General features: G+C 41.9%; 2 protein-coding genes across 2 annotated transcripts; one reads left to right on the plus strand and one right to left on the minus strand.

The window, feature by feature from the left end:
* The first annotated feature begins 6894 nt into the window (after positions 1–6894).
* LOC311193113 (14 kDa phosphohistidine phosphatase-like) lies at positions 6895–10447 on the plus strand. Its single transcript, XM_084265840.1, has 3 exons — positions 6895–7054; positions 7517–7641; positions 10105–10447. The coding sequence occupies exons 1-3, from the start codon at positions 6925–6927 to the stop codon at positions 10195–10197; spliced, it is 348 nt and encodes a 115-aa protein (XP_084121966.1). The 5' UTR covers positions 6895–6924; the 3' UTR covers positions 10198–10447.
* A 3946-nt stretch (positions 10448–14393) lies between these two features.
* Positions 14394–15576, minus strand: METTL18 (methyltransferase 18, RPL3 N3(tau)-histidine; the record flags this gene model as incomplete). Its single annotated transcript, XM_084266513.1, has 1 exon — positions 14394–15576. The coding sequence occupies one exon, from the start codon at positions 15574–15576 to the stop codon at positions 14548–14550; it is 1029 nt and encodes a 342-aa protein (XP_084122639.1). The 3' UTR covers positions 14394–14547.
* Between the last annotated feature and the right edge of the window lie 1763 nt (positions 15577–17339).

Consider the following 17339-nt stretch of genomic DNA (forward strand, 5'->3'; position numbering starts at 1 on the left):
AGGAATACATTCTTATGTATTACAAGCACAGCTCCCTGACCTTGGCACTCACTGGATGCCAGCATTTGGGAATGCAGCTCTTATGCTCTGTATGTGACATTCCTTCTCTCAGAGCAGAACTATTGCTATAACTAAACCAGCCCACAGACACGAGTGTTAGTAGATAACCACAAAAAATAAAAATAATGTACCTTTTTCCTTCAATCTATGTCCAGAATTCTGCAACTAAGTCTTCATACAATTACATCTCCCATCTATTTTCTTTAGTCTGATTTTTTTTTTCCCCCCTAGAGAACTGCAATCCCAACACTGTGGCTAAGGACACAGTTTCCTTGCTGGGTACCTTCAGCCCATAACCCAAAGTGCCCTCACATCTCTGCTCCACAAATGCAAATGCACGAGTTTATCTTGAAGAAAAGCAGCTGCAGCCAACAGCCTTTATATTCAGGATGTCATACATCCCACATAAATTAACTCTGATCAATTAAACAACTCATTCACACTGTTTGTCTCCACAGACCATAAAGTAACAGCTGGGACTCTGGAACTATCATCTGCACACCATACTTTTGTCATGCCCATAACATATGCTGTAAGGCATGGACACTAAGTGCAGGGAAGGACAACCAAAGGACAGCTGAAAACAAACCTAGCAGGCTGGTTTCACTGACCAAGGGGATTCTAGTGGGGAGCACAGGTTCAGTACTTCAAAGGGGGGAAAACCAGCAATCCTGTGACAGGCAGGAGATACTCATGGCCATTCAGAAGAATTAGAAGAACGACACTTCCTGCTAAGGAAGTTTAGACTGTCCAAACAGAAATGTTTCATGAAGTCCCCTCTAATGAAACATCTTCCCAGGTGTCTATTAGAAGTTTAAGGCTGGAGGAGGCAGCTAGGAATTCTCAGAAAGATGTGATGGGATTTTATAAGTATCAGGAAAGTAAAGAACACAATCAGAGGTTTTCTATATATAGTTAGAATAAAAACCCAAACAGATACAAGCCACCTGTAAGTAAGTGTAGACTGAAAATTAGGAGGGAGTTTCTACCCAGCAGAGCAGTGAGGCTATACAACTGCCTCCTACAAGTAGCAGAACAAACCCTTTGGATTTCATGCAGACCTCATTCAGTTTCTGAAAGGGGTCATGCAAGCTCATTATTTGTGACAGAAAGATATACAGACCCAGCAGAGGTCCTTTACACTCCTGCAGGCTGGAGGCTGGCTTGGATTCTTAACCTTCAGTGCTCAAACCAAACCTCTGACTTCTGAACTGACAATACATACACATATCCAAATGCTGTTAATACTTAGAGAGAGAATGTTATTATCCTGCATTTGTTCTGGCTTCACTGCTAAACTGAGGAGCTGCTAACAAACAGGGGAAGAAAAATCTTCATTTAAAATCTTTTAAAATTAGGAGGTCAAGAAGCAAAGTAGATCTGTAATCTTTGATATCCACAATAGTCATAATTTACAACAGTATATTTCACTTGCTTCAGTCTATTAGATGCTCTTCTGCTCAACACGTGGGTGTACTCTCACCCTGGGATAAAAAGTTTGCAAGTACAGCTGAAAGTTAGCCCTCATTTTCTCCTTGTGCAAGAGTTACATGCAATGGAAACCACCTACTTCAAAGTAATTTTCTTAATATTTTCCTGTAATACAACAGCGGGCCAAACATATCCTTACATCTTGTGCCCTCCTGTCAAAGAGCTCAATAAAAGGAAAAATTTATAAAGCTGGAGTTCAAGCTCATTGCTTCCCTTTTCCTGACTTTGGTAACCTGGACTGGCCTAACAGCTTGAGAAAAACCCATGGTGAGCTTCGCCATACCACAAGGTATATTTAACTCATTTGTATAATACTAATATTAATTTTCTAGTCACTTGCTGTTCAGAGGCTAAACAGCAAAATATGAGGATGTTTTGACTTTAAGGAACTCCTGGCTAATGGCTATTTGCCTCCTCTCAATGAAATGTTACATTTGATCTTGAACTGCAATCCAAAGTCTCCCTTTTAAGATTCCATGCCAGTTAACCAGCATAGTCTGGACACTGAAAGCAAGCTAGAAATAGCAGGTCTGACACCTGCAGGTACATTGAGTGCTGGGTTTCAGCAGGATAAACCAGTCGTATCAGAAGTCTGTTTCTGCTGCCAGATGACTTCTGCTACCTGAATTTGTAAAATCCTACCTGAACTTGCTCAGTTACAACTGGCTTCGGTATCTCCACATCCAGCTGCAGCACAGCCTCCTCACCTTCTCTTCCCCATCCCTCATTTCAATCCAGGTCAATAAAACAAGTGACAGTGGTTAATTTCTCAAGAATTCCACTCAAGGCCAAATTACCTTTTAACTACAGATCAGAATATATCATAAGCCATCATGCACCAGGGTTTGTGCTTTCAACCCAAGCTTTTTCGGAGACCCTTTCTGTTACTGGGTTACTCAGAGGAAAGCCACTGTGTTTTCATTGTAGCCATCAGTTACTGAGTAGTAAACTTTTCCACTTGGATTTTAGCTGAAAGCTCTAAAACGCAGAGCATAATGCAGGGGAAAGGAGTCATCTCAGAACATTGCCCTGTGAGTCAAATGTAATTTATTCTCAGAGCTGGGCTCCTGACATTCAGCCCAGGAGAGGAGTTGTGATGCTGTACACAGTGCTTTGCCTGAATTTTAAAAGTAGGTTCAGGACTCAACTCTCAACAAAAAAATGGTGTAATTGACTGCACACACCAAAAAAAAAAAATGAAGTAGAAATTTATAAGCACACACATACATAATGTAAAAAAAAAAAATGTTTTTGACAATCTTAGCACTTGAATTGCACAGAATAGCCCACATGTGAAGAGACCTCAAAAGATCACAAATAGGATGATCTAGCACCCCATCCAATCACATTTGCCCTGTTTTCTGCATGCACTGGTTTTCCAGTGGTATTTAAAGGAAATGGTAGCATCTCACTCAGCTTTCTTGCTTCTAAGGGAAAGGTTTTAAGAATCAAATTAGCAGATGGAAGTCTTACAATGGCCATCTCAGATAGACTCACAACAAGAAGAGAGGGAGAAAGGGACAAGTCAAACATAAGAACAGGATAACTGGGCAGAACTGCTCTAGACATCCTTAATAAGGCACAACACCCACCTGGCTCTGCTAGCACCCATGCCTCAGAGACTCCTAGGGACCTATCACTTCACATTGCTACAGTACTATATCTTTACTGCAGGCATTCTATGCATGTTGTGTCTGGGCTACCAACACACAGTTAGAATATGCAGCTGCATTTATATTACTGTGCTTTGCTCATAACACATTTTAGATATCAATTTGATTTTATTTTAGGATGTCTTTGGCATACTCTTCTGCTTTTGGGTTTGATACTGGCACATAAATGGATCCCTTAAACTATATTCAGAATCTGTATTTGTTTAAAACTAGCATTTAAGATACTCCAGTAGCAAACCAGGTACTTAAATCCACAGTTTCCATTTTTTTTTTCAGAAGAAAACCCTAACGTGAATTGTAGTTCCAAGTACTGAGTGGTATATGGCCAGTGGATATAAAGACTTCAGATAAAATAGCTGTATTTTGAAATGCTGAGCTACAGCTTACATCTAGTAAACAGTCCAAGGCCAATTTTAAGGGACTGCACTTACAAGTGGTAGCCTCCTCCAAGATTACTTGAAGACCATTTGTCCACCTCAGTAGCCAAGAAAAAAGAAACTGGGAAAGATATTAAAAAAAATAACGTTCAGTATACATACAGACTTCCTGAACACAGCAGTTTTTCTTGGGGGTGGGAGCACGTAATAGGGAGCAAAAAAGTTTCTAAAAAATTACCATAAAAAGATACAAATATCATGGCCTTAACGCCACCACAAAGCCCAAAGGAAATGCAGCTAAGTGTGACAAGGATGCATTTATCTGCCCCTGAACAACACTTTCCATCATCCATTTCACTTGCTACACAGGAACCCAATTCCCTATGTTCCTGTGTTCTCAATCGATTTCCATCCGATCTGTAGGAACATGGCCAATTGAGTTGGCATTTATTAATATTTTCAACAACTTCTTTAACAGAAAAAACCATGGTCACAGGACATACTTACAAGGGATACAATGGGCCAAACCACCTCAGCAAAGCTATTATTATTCACTTTAATCCTCTCAAGACATTCAGGAAGTTCTTCTAAAAGGTAAAAGCACAATAGATACCAGACCATTTGATACCTTTACGAAAAATAACTGGGGTAGCTACAATAATTATGCAGCTATCATACCCTGTCACATGAAACACAGTTCTTCCTAGTTTTTAAGAAAAGATTTATCAAGTTCAGATACACTAGCTCAAACAATAACTTGGTTTAGTATCCCAGATACAGCTTAACAATGGCCTAACTACACATCCTGTTACACCATATAAATGCTGTTGCATCAATGCTTCAATCCACTGCAATATACATTACAATACTGGCACAACCCAAAGCCAACATAAGGATAGGTGAATTATACAAGGCCATGCAGATTAAAACAAACTGATGGTAGGATGGGCCCAAATAGCAGTGCAACTTTACAGTCATTTGGGTCCAGTCCAAAACCTGCAAGCTGTAACAGAAAACAAGCCCTACTGGTAACACAGAAGAGGAAAAAACATTGGCGACGCTTACATTATGGTCTGGCTATAACTAGTCAAGAAAAACATCTATTATCTTAGTTATCATCACATTGGTTCACTGTAACCTTATTTGAGATATTTACAATGCTTTTCCTCAGAACAATGTTTTTTAGGATACCACTGTGAAGAGACAAGATGTCCCTTGGCCAAATAACTAAAAAACCCCCTTAATTTTTCAGAAAACAACGACAAACTTGTTGCCACGGCTAGATATGAGTAATCCCATTACAAAAGGAAAGTCCCTTCATACAGCTTTACTGGAGGCAGATTGTCTCTGGTGTGAGACCCCTGTTGCTCTATGCCATCCTCTTTGTACCCCCGAGGCTGACAAAGTGACTCATTAACAATTACCGCCAACAACAGACAATTCCCATTTTTGGCCTAAAAGGCCACCAGGAAGCCCCTATAACTCTGTTTCTGGGTAAGGTGGGTGCTTAGGAAGACAAAAGCATTAAGGAGAAGATGACAGAGTTCTGCTTTGCTTATTACAGAGTTAAAAACTTATCTGTTCTAATTTACACCAAGTCACATACCCCCTTCTCCTTAGTAAAGGCAAAATTCTTTAAGGTTTAGCCTTCACCTAAGGTATACCACAGGTATTTTCTTTACTATATCCTTGTCCCTACCCTTTTTGCTGTTAGCTTCTTACAGGTATCATACCTGAAACAGTGTGATAAAGTTCCCCACAACCATAGCCATACAGCAAGCTTCCATTCAGGCAAAGGAATGAAATACCCTATTCCATTCAAAAATGGAAAGATGCAATTCATCAAACAAAGAAACTCCATTAAACCTTCATAATGCTGTAGCTCCAACAAAAGATAAACCAGAACATCACACATAAAGATAAATTAGTAGACAAAATAATGAAAACCCATACACACAAAAACTACCCAACAAAAAGAGACTTTCTACATTGCTTAGAAAAAAAAAGATACTAGAACAATCCTACTAATCTCTACTATTAAACCAAAGACGGCCAACCCAAACAACCCCATCAACTCCCCAAGGCTCTTCCCACCATATGAGCCATTTGCCTCAGACACAGGTTTTATCACTTTCCCTGCCTGCCTTGGCAAATCCACAACAGCTGAGATGGTAGGCTTGGTTTCTACTTAAAGACCTTCTCAGGTCCTCAGCTCCTAATATAGAGCCAACAAGGCTTTAGCTTACCTTGGTAAGGTTCTAGTTGTTTTTCTCGCAGTACTATTCTGTATCCAAAAGGGTAAGTAGCAATAGTGTTCAAAACAAAAGCATATTATTTTTTTTAATATATCAACTTAATAGCTTCTAAGTGATAAAAGAGACTCTAACTAAAAGATACACTTTTCTTGTTAAGCTCTAAATGTTGCTTTCCATTTTATTACTGATTTTTACCTATCATAGTGTAGCTTATATAGTATACTGTATATAGTCAAATAGTATTTTTATAGTAGAGTTAGAGAAATTTGCATCAACAATTGCTTAAAAAGTATACACATTAATAGAGTAAGTTAGCTTTTCTTAAGCTCATCTACCTTGTCATTAAAACAGGACCAGTTCCATGGAAAGTGACTTAAAACACTTCAATGTTGTGGTTGTGTTGGAACATACGTGTGGAAATACTCTGTAAATCCTTAAAAAAAGCAACTTGTTGTCTTGAAAGCTTGAGCATTTCTTTTTGAAGCAAATGCTTAATTTAAGGCTGTGCTCTTACTTTGCTGAGGTAGTGTATTTTAGTCACCTGAGACACGAATCTGTGGGGAGCTTGCCTAACGAGTTAGGAAGCCATGGAATTAAGTGAACAGGAATTAAATTTAGCTCATCTGTAAAAGGTAGTCTATAGATTTTTAGGGCACTAAGCTCTCCCTGTCCACTACCCCTTTCTCCCAGTGCAAGTGCTTGACCTGCAAAGGAGCTGTAATGGCTGGTACCTACCACAAGCCCATCGTTTTGGGGCTGAGGGAGAGCCGGAACGGCAGCGAAGGAAGGGGCTCATAGGACAAGGGTACCCCTGAGGCTGCCATGGGCAACCTGAACGAGTAACACACGCCGTCGCCGTGAGTGCTCCCACAGCTTGTGAGGAGAGACCGGCTGCACCGACCTGCGGCCTCCGCCTGCCCGGGCCATGGACCCGCTCGCCTCACAAACGGTCCTCCGGGCGCGAGCGGCGCCTTCCCGCCAACCGACCGCAGATGACGGCGGTGGCGGCCCCGCCTCCGCCTGGGACAACGTCGCGGGCCGATCACGTCCCGAGCTGGCGGCAGCGCCATGGCGGCGGTGCGGGACGTAGAGATCGACCCCGAGGGCACGTTCAAGTACATCCTGGTGCGCCTGCAGCGCCCGGGCGGCGAGGAGCAGCGAGACATCGTCCGCGGCACCAAGGCGGCCGAGTTCCACAGTGCGTGACAGGCCGCGGGGAGGGGCGGTGGGGGGAAGAGGCGGTTAGCGGGGCCCCCTGGCAGGGCCGGTGCGTGGCCGCCGGTTCCCGAGCGAAGCTGACTGAGGGGGAGCCCCCGGCCTGCTGGGCTGGTGTCACCGGGCACGGCTCAGGCGTCCCTTCCCTTAACAACCCCTGCCCCAAAATGCCTCCCGCAAACAGGAAAAGCGGGTCAGTATCTCTTGTCAGGTACCACTTCCAAACGTGATAAACTTCATTTAGGAGAGCAAGGTGTGTTAACTGAGTGATAAAACAAAATAGAGAACCACAGTCGCAGCTTTTCTGTGTCTCTTCTGTACGTCAAGAGAAAGCTCCTTCTCCTGCGGGTCAGGGAAAGGAGCTGGAGAAAAACGAGAGGCAAATACCTTAAGAGCTTGATGCCTTTTGTGTATTTTAATGGCTCCAACTGTTCTTCTTGTGCAGATCACATATTTGAAAAAGTGAATCCTGAGATGGAAAAGCTGGGGTATGAGTGCAAGTGCCTTGGAGGAGGGAAAATTGATCATAATAGCAAAGACAAGAAAATTAGGGTATTTGGGCTCTCTACAGTAAGTGCATATCTTGTATTCCTAAAAGTAATTTTGTCTCTGATGTTCTGAGATTCTTTTATTTTATAGTACCATGGCTTTCAGCAATTTGAATCACAGTGTAAACATTGAAATCAGTGTAAACATTAACTGTGAAACTTGGCTGGCTCACTTGTGAGGCAGATCAGAAATATAGTGTTTTTAAGGGTAGGAGACCAAATAAAAAATAACAGATAATTTAATGCTGAGTAATACCAGCATGAAGTTGTATACAAGACTAAAATTTGAAGTAAGTGATTCTTGTCTCAGGATCTTCTAGTCTTACTGCTGGATCGGGAATAGCCAATTTGTAGTCACAGGGTCTTGATCCAGCTGTTGTGTGATCTTTGCCAATAAAAATCATAGAATCATAGAATTCAATCAATAAAATCAATAAAAATGTCAGCTGGTAGTTGACCAGCTAAATTTAAATTTTGAATGCCCTGTGTGTGTGTTGGGTCATAAGGAGCAGACCCGGTTTAGCTGTGTTGAATTTTTAGTAGGGCTAAAATATAGTTTCATATAAATACATTTTGTGGGAATAAAAGTAACTTCCAAGAGCATGGAAACTAGAACACTTGCCACCTGATACTGTTCTGTGTAAATTCAATTTCTTTATGGAAGAAACTAAGTGATAATGATTTACTGAGTTTAGGGACTATGTTGTAACCTGTTTCTGGTGTTGCTCTATGATGAAGTATAGCTACCTCTGTAGTAAAACTGTATCTTTATTCTAGGTTTTTATTGTAAAGAACAAAGGTCTATGTTACTTTTAATAGGAGGTTATGGTTACTTCAAGTCTGCTTACCTTAACTGGATGAGCAGTGAAGGTTGGGCCCTCCATGAGTTATGCATTTTGAAATGGTAGTGCTGCTTTTTTTTTGACATGACCCTTGCCACCTGGAACTGTAAATAAACCAAACAAAAATCTATAGGATTTATGTGGGGTGGGAAGGCAGTGTATAATGCTTATTCTAAAGTCTTTTGCCCATAATAACTACTGTTTTAGATGAGGACACCTGTTATTTCAGCCAATTTAGTGTTACAGGCAGTGATCAACCCCTGCTCTTGTAACACAACATCTATGGAAAATGCCTTATTTATCCGGTTTTGTTACCTTGATGCTTCCAGATGAGCACTGTGTAATAAAGCCTTGCTTTTTACCATGAGGGCTTCTGTCAGGCAGACAGGGAGGTTCAGAAGACTTCAGCAGCAGGTCAGAAGTTAGTATGTTAATTAACCAATTTAATGCTTCTCTTTACTTGGGAGATTTGTTGTCAGACTCTAAAATAAAACTATCTTGGTGCCCTGTGAAAACCAGAGAAATAGCCTCTGACTTCTTTTGAAGTATGTGCTGTGCTATTACTTCCAAAACCAGATGGGGTCTTCAAAGTGATTCCCAAGGTAGCAGTGATCTGTAGGTCTACTGGCAGTATGAACCTGTTGCACTTCTGACATAAGCATATTATCTGGTATTTTTTGAAAAGTTTGCATTTTATAATGCATTGATAACTTCAAGCTGTATAGTTTAAATGCTGGCCTACTTAAGCTGTTCCTTTCTGGGAGTAGAGTCAGTGATGAGTAAGAAGGTGTGTTTTGCCAATGTAATCTTGAGCTCTTTTTTCCAGTCTTCCAAGTTAAATGTTTCATGTGAAATGCTACTGGAAAAAGAAAGTAACCTGTAAATCACAGGGGTTTCTTTGTCATGTTCTGAGTGGCTGTGCAGTATAGGCTTTTTAACAGGGAAAAACTTGTTCTGAAATAAGAAATGAAGGTAATCTAGTCATAAAAGACTGTAACAGAAATGCACCTTCTTACCACATGACTCTTAAGCTTCAGTGAAAGGGTAACACTGTAACCAGTGATTTGAAAGAGGATTAAATTCAGATGGGTCATCTAACCTTGCCTTAGTTTGACTTGTAGTGGCTGAAAAGCACAGATACTTAATTATGCTGTTACCAGCTCAGCCAAGATTGCAAAGAAGAGACTTGATTTCTTCGGTAGCTAGAACAGTACTCAAATGTTCACACTACCTTTTCCTTCAGCTGAGTGGAATCAGTTGTTTTTATGCTCATACATTCAAGTGGGTCAGTGCAATTTAAAAGAATGTTTAAAAGAACATTTGATAAATATGGTAGCCTAGGAGTTGGAAACACTATGAAAAGAGCTTTCTGCTGGAGAAATTCTGATGTGAAAAATGCATTACTTAAGTAAGCTCAAGTCAAGTCATTTTCTTTTTCTACAAATCAGGGTGGAGGAAATTCGAGGGGACAACAGAAAAATAAAATCTGATACCACAAGAATAACTCTTTAAAACCTGTATTTGATTTCTATGTGAACTACTTGGAGTATCAAATCATGACTGTGTAACTTATGTTGACAATAACACAGTGATTCTGTGAACTTTTTTCTGTATGTGTCTAAAGTACTTGTTCTTTCTTGCAGGGCTATGGAAAAGCAGATCATTCAGTGACTGTAGAGATACTGAAAAAAGTGTATGCAGACTATGAAATTACATGGTCAGATGACAAGAAATAAGGCAGCTGCCTATGAAGACAAGCAGTTCAAATTGGGTAACTCTGAGCTGTACTTTGATAAATAAAATGCAACTATGTATGTTACCATAAATCTGGAGTAACTGGAGCCTGCTGTAACTTGTACTATTGCTAGTAACCCCCAGCTAAATAATAGTTTTCAGATGATTCTTTTGTGCAGAATTTGCAATTCTAAGCCTTTTGCTTGCTCCTCTTGCCATGCTAATTAAAGGCTCTCAATCTTACCTCCAGTTTGTTCTCATCCAATCCTGTATTGCTGATTTAATGTAGGATACATTAGGATTTTGCCATCAACTTAAAACACCACAGAACCAAACTTGTTCCCTGGTCTTTTGACTACAGTGGTTTTGGTCGCACTTTCTGCTGCTCTTTAGGCTTTTCAACTTTCTCATCCACGTTTACAAAAAATCAGGGGGTGGGTTGACTGCCACACTTCAGCTATTTCAATATTTGCTTTACTCCAGGGTTTTGAAAATTCAATATTTGTGTTCCATACAAGTAATGATCAAGATCTTTTGTGTTCCTGTAAGATCCTTGCCTGTAGCAGAATGATGGCAGTGCCAAATTATGACAATGCTTGATTCATTCCAGTTCCTCTGGACTACTTCTAGTCCCTGTGAGTGTGATGCTTTTTCCTGTTTTAGTGATACTTATCTTTCAGCTACCTACCTCCCAGCCAGACCCAGTACACTAGGCAGTGTCTGAATTAACTTAGGGGACCCGTTTCCTCCTGATAAAGCAGGACGTTGCCCTTCACTTTTTGTGAACTTACTTGCTACAATTTCACTCTTGTTTCCTGCCACTCTTCTCCAGAATGGCATTGTGGATTTCAGGGTAGTACCTCCTGTTCTCATGCATGCATCGTCTTGTGGTCTTCAAGAGGTATTTGTATATAAACTCTAGATCTTCCCTTTGCTGTGGTTCCTTCTGCACTTATCTACCAGTATCTGGTGGTATATAATGGCTTTTCAATATGCCTATGACTCTTCAAGTACAAAGAACATGAAATTTGGGAGGCTTTAGTCCAGTTTGTCACAAAAAAACCTCCTGTTCCTGCCATATCATGTTAATTATCCACCTCATGTCACCCTTCTGTATTTTTTTTTTGTTAGGCAGAGATTTTTTCCTCTTACACTCAGACCTTTTAGTCCATTTCTTTATTCCTCCTTAGAACTGTTCCAGGTATCCCTATCCCAGTAATCACCTGGGAGTAGAATCTTGAACCTGGGACCTGCCTCCCTTTTCCAGCGCCTCTGAACTCTTGTATCTGCTGCTTGTGCCTCTCTCTCTGCTCCCGCATAACAGCGGCTGCACCACTTATTATGCCATGATAACACTGATTGCAGGTTTGATTTTTTTAAGAAGATTTTGATTTCAGAACATGATTAAATGCCTGTGTACCTAGTAACCAAAAATAGCATACAAGTCAATAATTTGCAAATTGAGCACTTCCCCCTGCAATTTTCCTCATGGGTTTTTTCCCCTAAGCTTCAGTAAAGTGACTGTAACGGATACCATTTAATTGGTGCCAGTACACAAAACTGATTGTGTTAATGGCCTCATTTCCCAAAACTAGCAAATAGCCTTCAAAGGGAAGTCATCAGTTAAGGAGAGAGCTGGCTAAAACAAACAAGGTTTAAAACTTAGTTTCCTGAGATGTTTTATGACTGATTTTAATGTTTTTCTTAACAATACTTACGGGAAAGATATAATCTAGACCGGATTTCTTATTATGATGACACTTTCAAAAAGTGGGGGAAGAAAAGGGGCAGTAATTTGGATTGAGTGTAGAGTGATCAGCTGACCTCTACCATTGTTTCTTCATACAAGACATTGGGCCTGATGTAAGGGTTTACGGTACCATCAAAAAATACTTTGAGGGTCCTCTCAAATCTTTTTCCTTGTGCAGTGTCACTTGGGGAAAGCTCATTTCCCTAGCTATTAAGCAATATGTATGAGTATCACAAGTGAAGGATAGGTTTTTCTTCCAGATCATGGAGAGGCAAGAAACTGGTCACTTTGTGATGGAAACTGGTGATGATCTGGCAGGTAATGAAAACTTCAGTGTAGATAAGGGAAAACAGTATTTATGTTGAAACAGCAACAGAATAACCAGCCTACAAAACTAAGTGTTGAATTCTTTTTCCTCTCAGCAGATAAGATTATTTGCTCACTTTAAAAAAAAAAAATTCCAATATATAACTCATTTAGAACTATAGAAATCCTAGTGCTACTTTTGCTGACTTCACCTAAGAAAACAGCTTTATTGATTCTCATCTGTAATTCTGAAATTGGAACTTTATTATAACGTGTGGAGATTTTTGTTCTGCTGGTGTGATTGCTTTGTGATTGTGATCTAGCAGTCTTTACTTGAAAGTGCTAAAAAAATCTGATTCTCCATTTGCATGTGAACAGAGATATCTTGGAGCAATCCAAGAATAAAATGAGGTAACCGAGTAAAGGAGCAGTATGTTTACCCCAAAGTCACTAGCTTGATGGTGGAATGTTTTCAAGAGGAAGCATTATGGGAGAAGATTTTAAGTGCCTTTAATCATCAAAACATGCATGAGATTCTTCTTAACTATACTGTCTTGGTGGTCAGCATTTCTATTCCTTTAGGTACTATACTCTGACACAGTGCTAGACAAGCTTTAAAAAAATGGCAAGTGGCAGCTGTTTTTCCAACTTCCCAGTTTTGATGACAAAAAACTGTTAACAGTACTTTATTGATCTGCTGAAACTTGTTTTTATTCCTCAATCTGTAGTCAGCAGCTGTCATCAGTAAGTTTTGGAGTTGATGCAGAAAAATTGAAAGCACAGTCACAGCGATGGCACAACTGAGTGATTTTACCCCCCCCCCACAGCCTCTCGTATAGAGCAACTGCTGTACTTACCAAAGCATCCCTTTAAAATAGTCTGCTTACAATTGTTTTTGAAGTAACAGTACTTACTAAGGATCTTCTGTGAAGTACAGGAAATCCTCTATGATTATCTTAATAACAACACCAGAGTCAGAATAGGTATCTTGCTGTTGGCTTTCCTATCTTCAGTGACGGGAACTTTATGCAATGAAGTGATTTAGCTCACTGCTGTAATTAAAGTTTCTATCCCTCTCCTTGGACTACTGTCCTTTTTCCCCTACGCTGACTATCCTCATGTGGGTTTACTGCAGTGGTTGGGTGTCTCTGTTTCAGGAAGGACACTCAGTAAAGCACAGTGTGAGGGTAAGCAGTAGCTTCGATATACCTGGTAGAGCTAAAACTTTGTTCTGTGTTAGGCATGGAATTTTTGTGTCTGTTGTTGGTGATACCAAGCATGTAGGACTAGGTTTTGTAGTTCTTTGGGTTTGCTTGCATTTCTGGTAAGATAATGTCTTCAGCAACATAACTCTCGTCAGCCTAGGACACAGGAATGGGCTTTTCTGAATACTCGCTGCCCTGCCCAACTGCTTGGAAAGAGTGAAGAGGTGTGACTGTTCAGTAATACCCCCAGCAGCTTTTGAAAATGGGTTGCAGTGTATGGGCAGGGAATTCATTGAAAAACCCTTAAATCCACACAACAAAAGAGTGCAGCAAAACTACCTGCAGGGAACAGGAGGATGACAGACAGTGTTTGTAGGTTTATCAGTTGGTTGGTTCATAGGAATAAGTGTTGCATCTCTTTCCAACTCTGCTTCTAAAACCAGCTTTACTTGTTTCTCATAGCAGCATGCTCAGTGAAATTTTCTTAGTGATAGGTCAACGACCACTCTAGTAGATATTCTCTGGTGCACTCTTTCAAAGGCTGAAATATGCTATGTGTGCATTCCATATGGGAAGTAAGATTGCTACCCGAACAGGATCAAGTGATAAATACACTGACAACCCCCTCTGGTGGCAAAGCAGCAGAGCACCGGGATGCAGTTGATGCTGAAATCTCTTGCTGCCGTTAAACGGGATCCGAGTTGGGATCAGAAACCCCAGGAATTGCTTCCTGGGATACTAACTGATTGATAGTTCAGGTTATGTGCAGCAGCTGCTCCTGAGATGTACAGTTCTGGCTCGGTCAAAGAATGTGAGAGGGACTGGGAACTGATTGGCTTCATCTTTAAATACATATAAATGACAACTGGCACAAACACAGTGATTTAAACAGAACTCCTGTTTGTCCATGCAAAACTGGAACCAGAAGAGGCCTTTGCCTTTCAGTCAGACATCAGTATATATCAATCATTTCAATAACAAGCATCTCTAATTTATCAAACCAGAATAACTCAACAGAGGGGAAAAAGCAAAGAGATCTGAAGATTAAAGCATTTTGTCTTAAGATATTTTTGAAAGACCAATGTTCAATTTTAACTAGAATCTTTAAAGGCCATTTCCATAATGTATCTCTGCAGTCCTTTATCAATTATTTTAACTACGCTGGTCCTAAATATGTTTCTCTCCTCAACAAATTTCTCAAAGAGGTAGATGCCACCACCAACCCCAAAATAATGCACTTTGCTTGCCAAATACACACGACCCTTCTTATCCAAGAGCTGAGCCAGTGTGTCGTGCAAATCCCTGTAGTAGTCTGTATTATAGATGGTTTCAGATGTGAGGATTATGTCATACTTTGAAAAAGGTTTGCTGCTGCTTAACAGGAGCTGGCTGACTTCAGACCACCCTCCAGAGAAAAACCTGCATTTGGTGAGCGCGTTAGGTAAGCTTTGAGCTTTCTTGGGCCTCTTTGAAGGAGGCTTGCTGGTTTTTCTGTCCTCTCCGCTGCCCAGCCTAGGGCTGTCATTCCTACAGTTTGCCACCACGTTAGGCAAAGTTATTTCATCGATCACTGTGCTGTTGTAGTCCTGAAAATGGACTTTCCCAGCTTTTCCCCTTAATGCCACTATTCCCAGCAGCCCAGCCCCGCAGCCAAGATCCAGCACAGTCTTGTTGGTAAACTCTATGTCAGCCTCAGCGAGGTAGTCCATGAGATCAAAGGTGCATTCCCAGACTTTCAGTCCTCCCTCATAGACTCCCGGGATGAGATCGGAGTGAGAAGAAACACTTTCTGACATGATGCCTTCTCTGTCGGCACCACCCAAACGCATCATTTCCACTACAGGCATGTTTATGTAGTACAGGTCTGATACTTTTTCCATGACTTTATTTACCAGCATTTTGTTGGGATCTTCGGGTATACTGTGTTCCTTAGCAGCTTTAAAGCAGCTTTTTTTCTTTGACAGCCTCGGGCTGGAGTCTGAGGTGGCATCATCAGTTCGCTTGCTCTTTTCTGTGGAGTCCTGCTTGTGTTCTGGAGAGCACAACCCTAAGTCTGTCTCAGCAGTGGCTGGTTCACTGGACTCATCTTCATCAATAGAAAAGTTAAACCGGAAAGACATTTTTTCCCCCCAGGAATATCAGTGAAGAGCCTTAGTTGTTAGCCAGGAGCGTTAATCTAGGAGTGATGGACCTGTGTGGGTATTGCTGTGGGCAGAGTGCTTTGCAGGGAGGGTATCGGCTGGTTTGCCAGCGAATCAGGTGAATTACTTCTGGAAACGAAGTAAATAATTCTGAGTATCTAAACAGAAGCACGAACAAACCGCCTTAACTGTAGCCCCCCAATTCTGATTCGCAAGGTGAATGTTCCGAGAAGCGTAACGAGCCCCGTGTTTACCCTAAAACACTTCGCCTTCCCCCCTAAGCAAAGAGGGGCGGTCAAAGCCCAGCCTCCCTTCCCTGCACCCCTGCTGAAGCACGCGGGACGGGAAAGGGGGAGCCGATCCCAACTTACCCGCCCTGTGCCGGTCCCGACCCCCGGCTAACGGACCCGATCGCGCCCCGCTCTCCCCACGTGAAGCGCCGGCTCCTTCCGCTTCCTTCAGCGCATGCGCACCCGCCAAGAAGAGGGCGGGGAGGCCGCGGCCCCGCCCCTGTGGCCACGGCGAGCGCGGAGGGTGCTGGGATAGCGGGGGTAACTTTTCCCGCCGCTGCCCGGCTCTGAGGAGAGTTGCTGCCATGTCCCAAACGGATCCCGAGCTGCTCCTGCAAGAGCTGGGGGGCTGGGACTGGGACCTCTGCCGCCGGGAGTTGCCCGCTGTCCTGCCCCGACTCCTTATATCCTTCGGGGGGGAGGTGGCTCAGCTGTCGGGTGGCTGGGGGGAGACACCCTGAAATGGCGGGGGTGTGGATGTGGGGGTGCTCATTTAGTAATGTGGACGACTCCCCTTCACCAGCCCCCAGAAAGCACCCTGGGACTTAATCTCCCAAAACACTGCAGAAACGCTTGTGCTCGGCGCGAGTAGCGAGGTGTATCTGCCCACCTTGGTTACGGAGCATCCCAGCCGGTTTCATGCGAGGGGTGAACCGTGTGCAGGGCAGCATCAGAGAAGTCACCGTGACTTCTGCCTGTGCTTCAGGGTTAATACTTGTAGCAGAACCCGTTTGACTTTCTTTAACGTTTTTACTCTATGTATCAAGAGGCTGAAGACTGGACGGAGCATATTCGTAAGTAGCGAGCGATCAAGAAGCGCCTCTGCTTCCCGCGGATCTTGTGTTGCGATTGTGTTATAAGTGCTGCAATACTTAATCCTTCTGCTGCAACTAGTGGCCTGCAGGGGCTGGCAGGCCTGGCGGACCTTGCGTGTTACACTAATTACCCAGTCACTGAATAAGCTTTATACAAGTCCATAAAGAGTCTATGAGAAACATTTATGTTTCTCATTTTTAGAGACATGCCTTTTTATCCTGTATTTTACTGTCTTTTTTGCCCTTATCTTGGTGGCAAACCTTGTAATACTTAATAGCAATAAGGAAGTAAGACTGATACATAATTGTTCAGGAGTCTTGCACGGATCCCCTGTTAGAGTTGCACTAATAAGTGCCAACCATCATGCTAAATTTATAACTATTTGCAGTTTGGAATATTTGAAAATGTGAGTTCCTTGGGGAAACAATTGTGCTCAGCTGTCAGCTAAGTGTGGGCAGGTGTGATGCTATTATTGATGGGCTTACCCATGTTGTAGCTGTTACTTGATTTTTGAGATAATGCATATGTGGCAAATGTTACCTCTCTCAGAATCAAATACCCAATCTGTTTCTGCTTGATGCAGTTCTTTGTTTCATCTGGTAGGCCACTGTGTATTTTTTTATATTCACAGATTGT

This window comes from Gallinula chloropus (assembly GCF_964237585.1).
Source record: "Gallinula chloropus genome assembly, chromosome: 6".
In the NCBI taxonomy this organism is placed as follows: Eukaryota; Metazoa; Chordata; class Aves; order Gruiformes; family Rallidae; genus Gallinula; species Gallinula chloropus.

Coding starts and splice junctions, on each gene's coding strand:
- LOC311193113 (XM_084265840.1), top strand. CDS start 6,925: ATGGCGGCGGTGCGGGACGTAGAGATCGACCCCGAGGGCACGTTCAAG. Junction 7,055..7,516: donor CAAGGCGGCCGAGTTCCACA/GTGCGTGACAGG, acceptor CTTCTTGTGCAG/ATCACATATTTGAAAAAGTG. Junction 7,642..10,104: donor GGGTATTTGGGCTCTCTACA/GTAAGTGCATAT, acceptor TCTTTCTTGCAG/GGCTATGGAAAAGCAGATCA.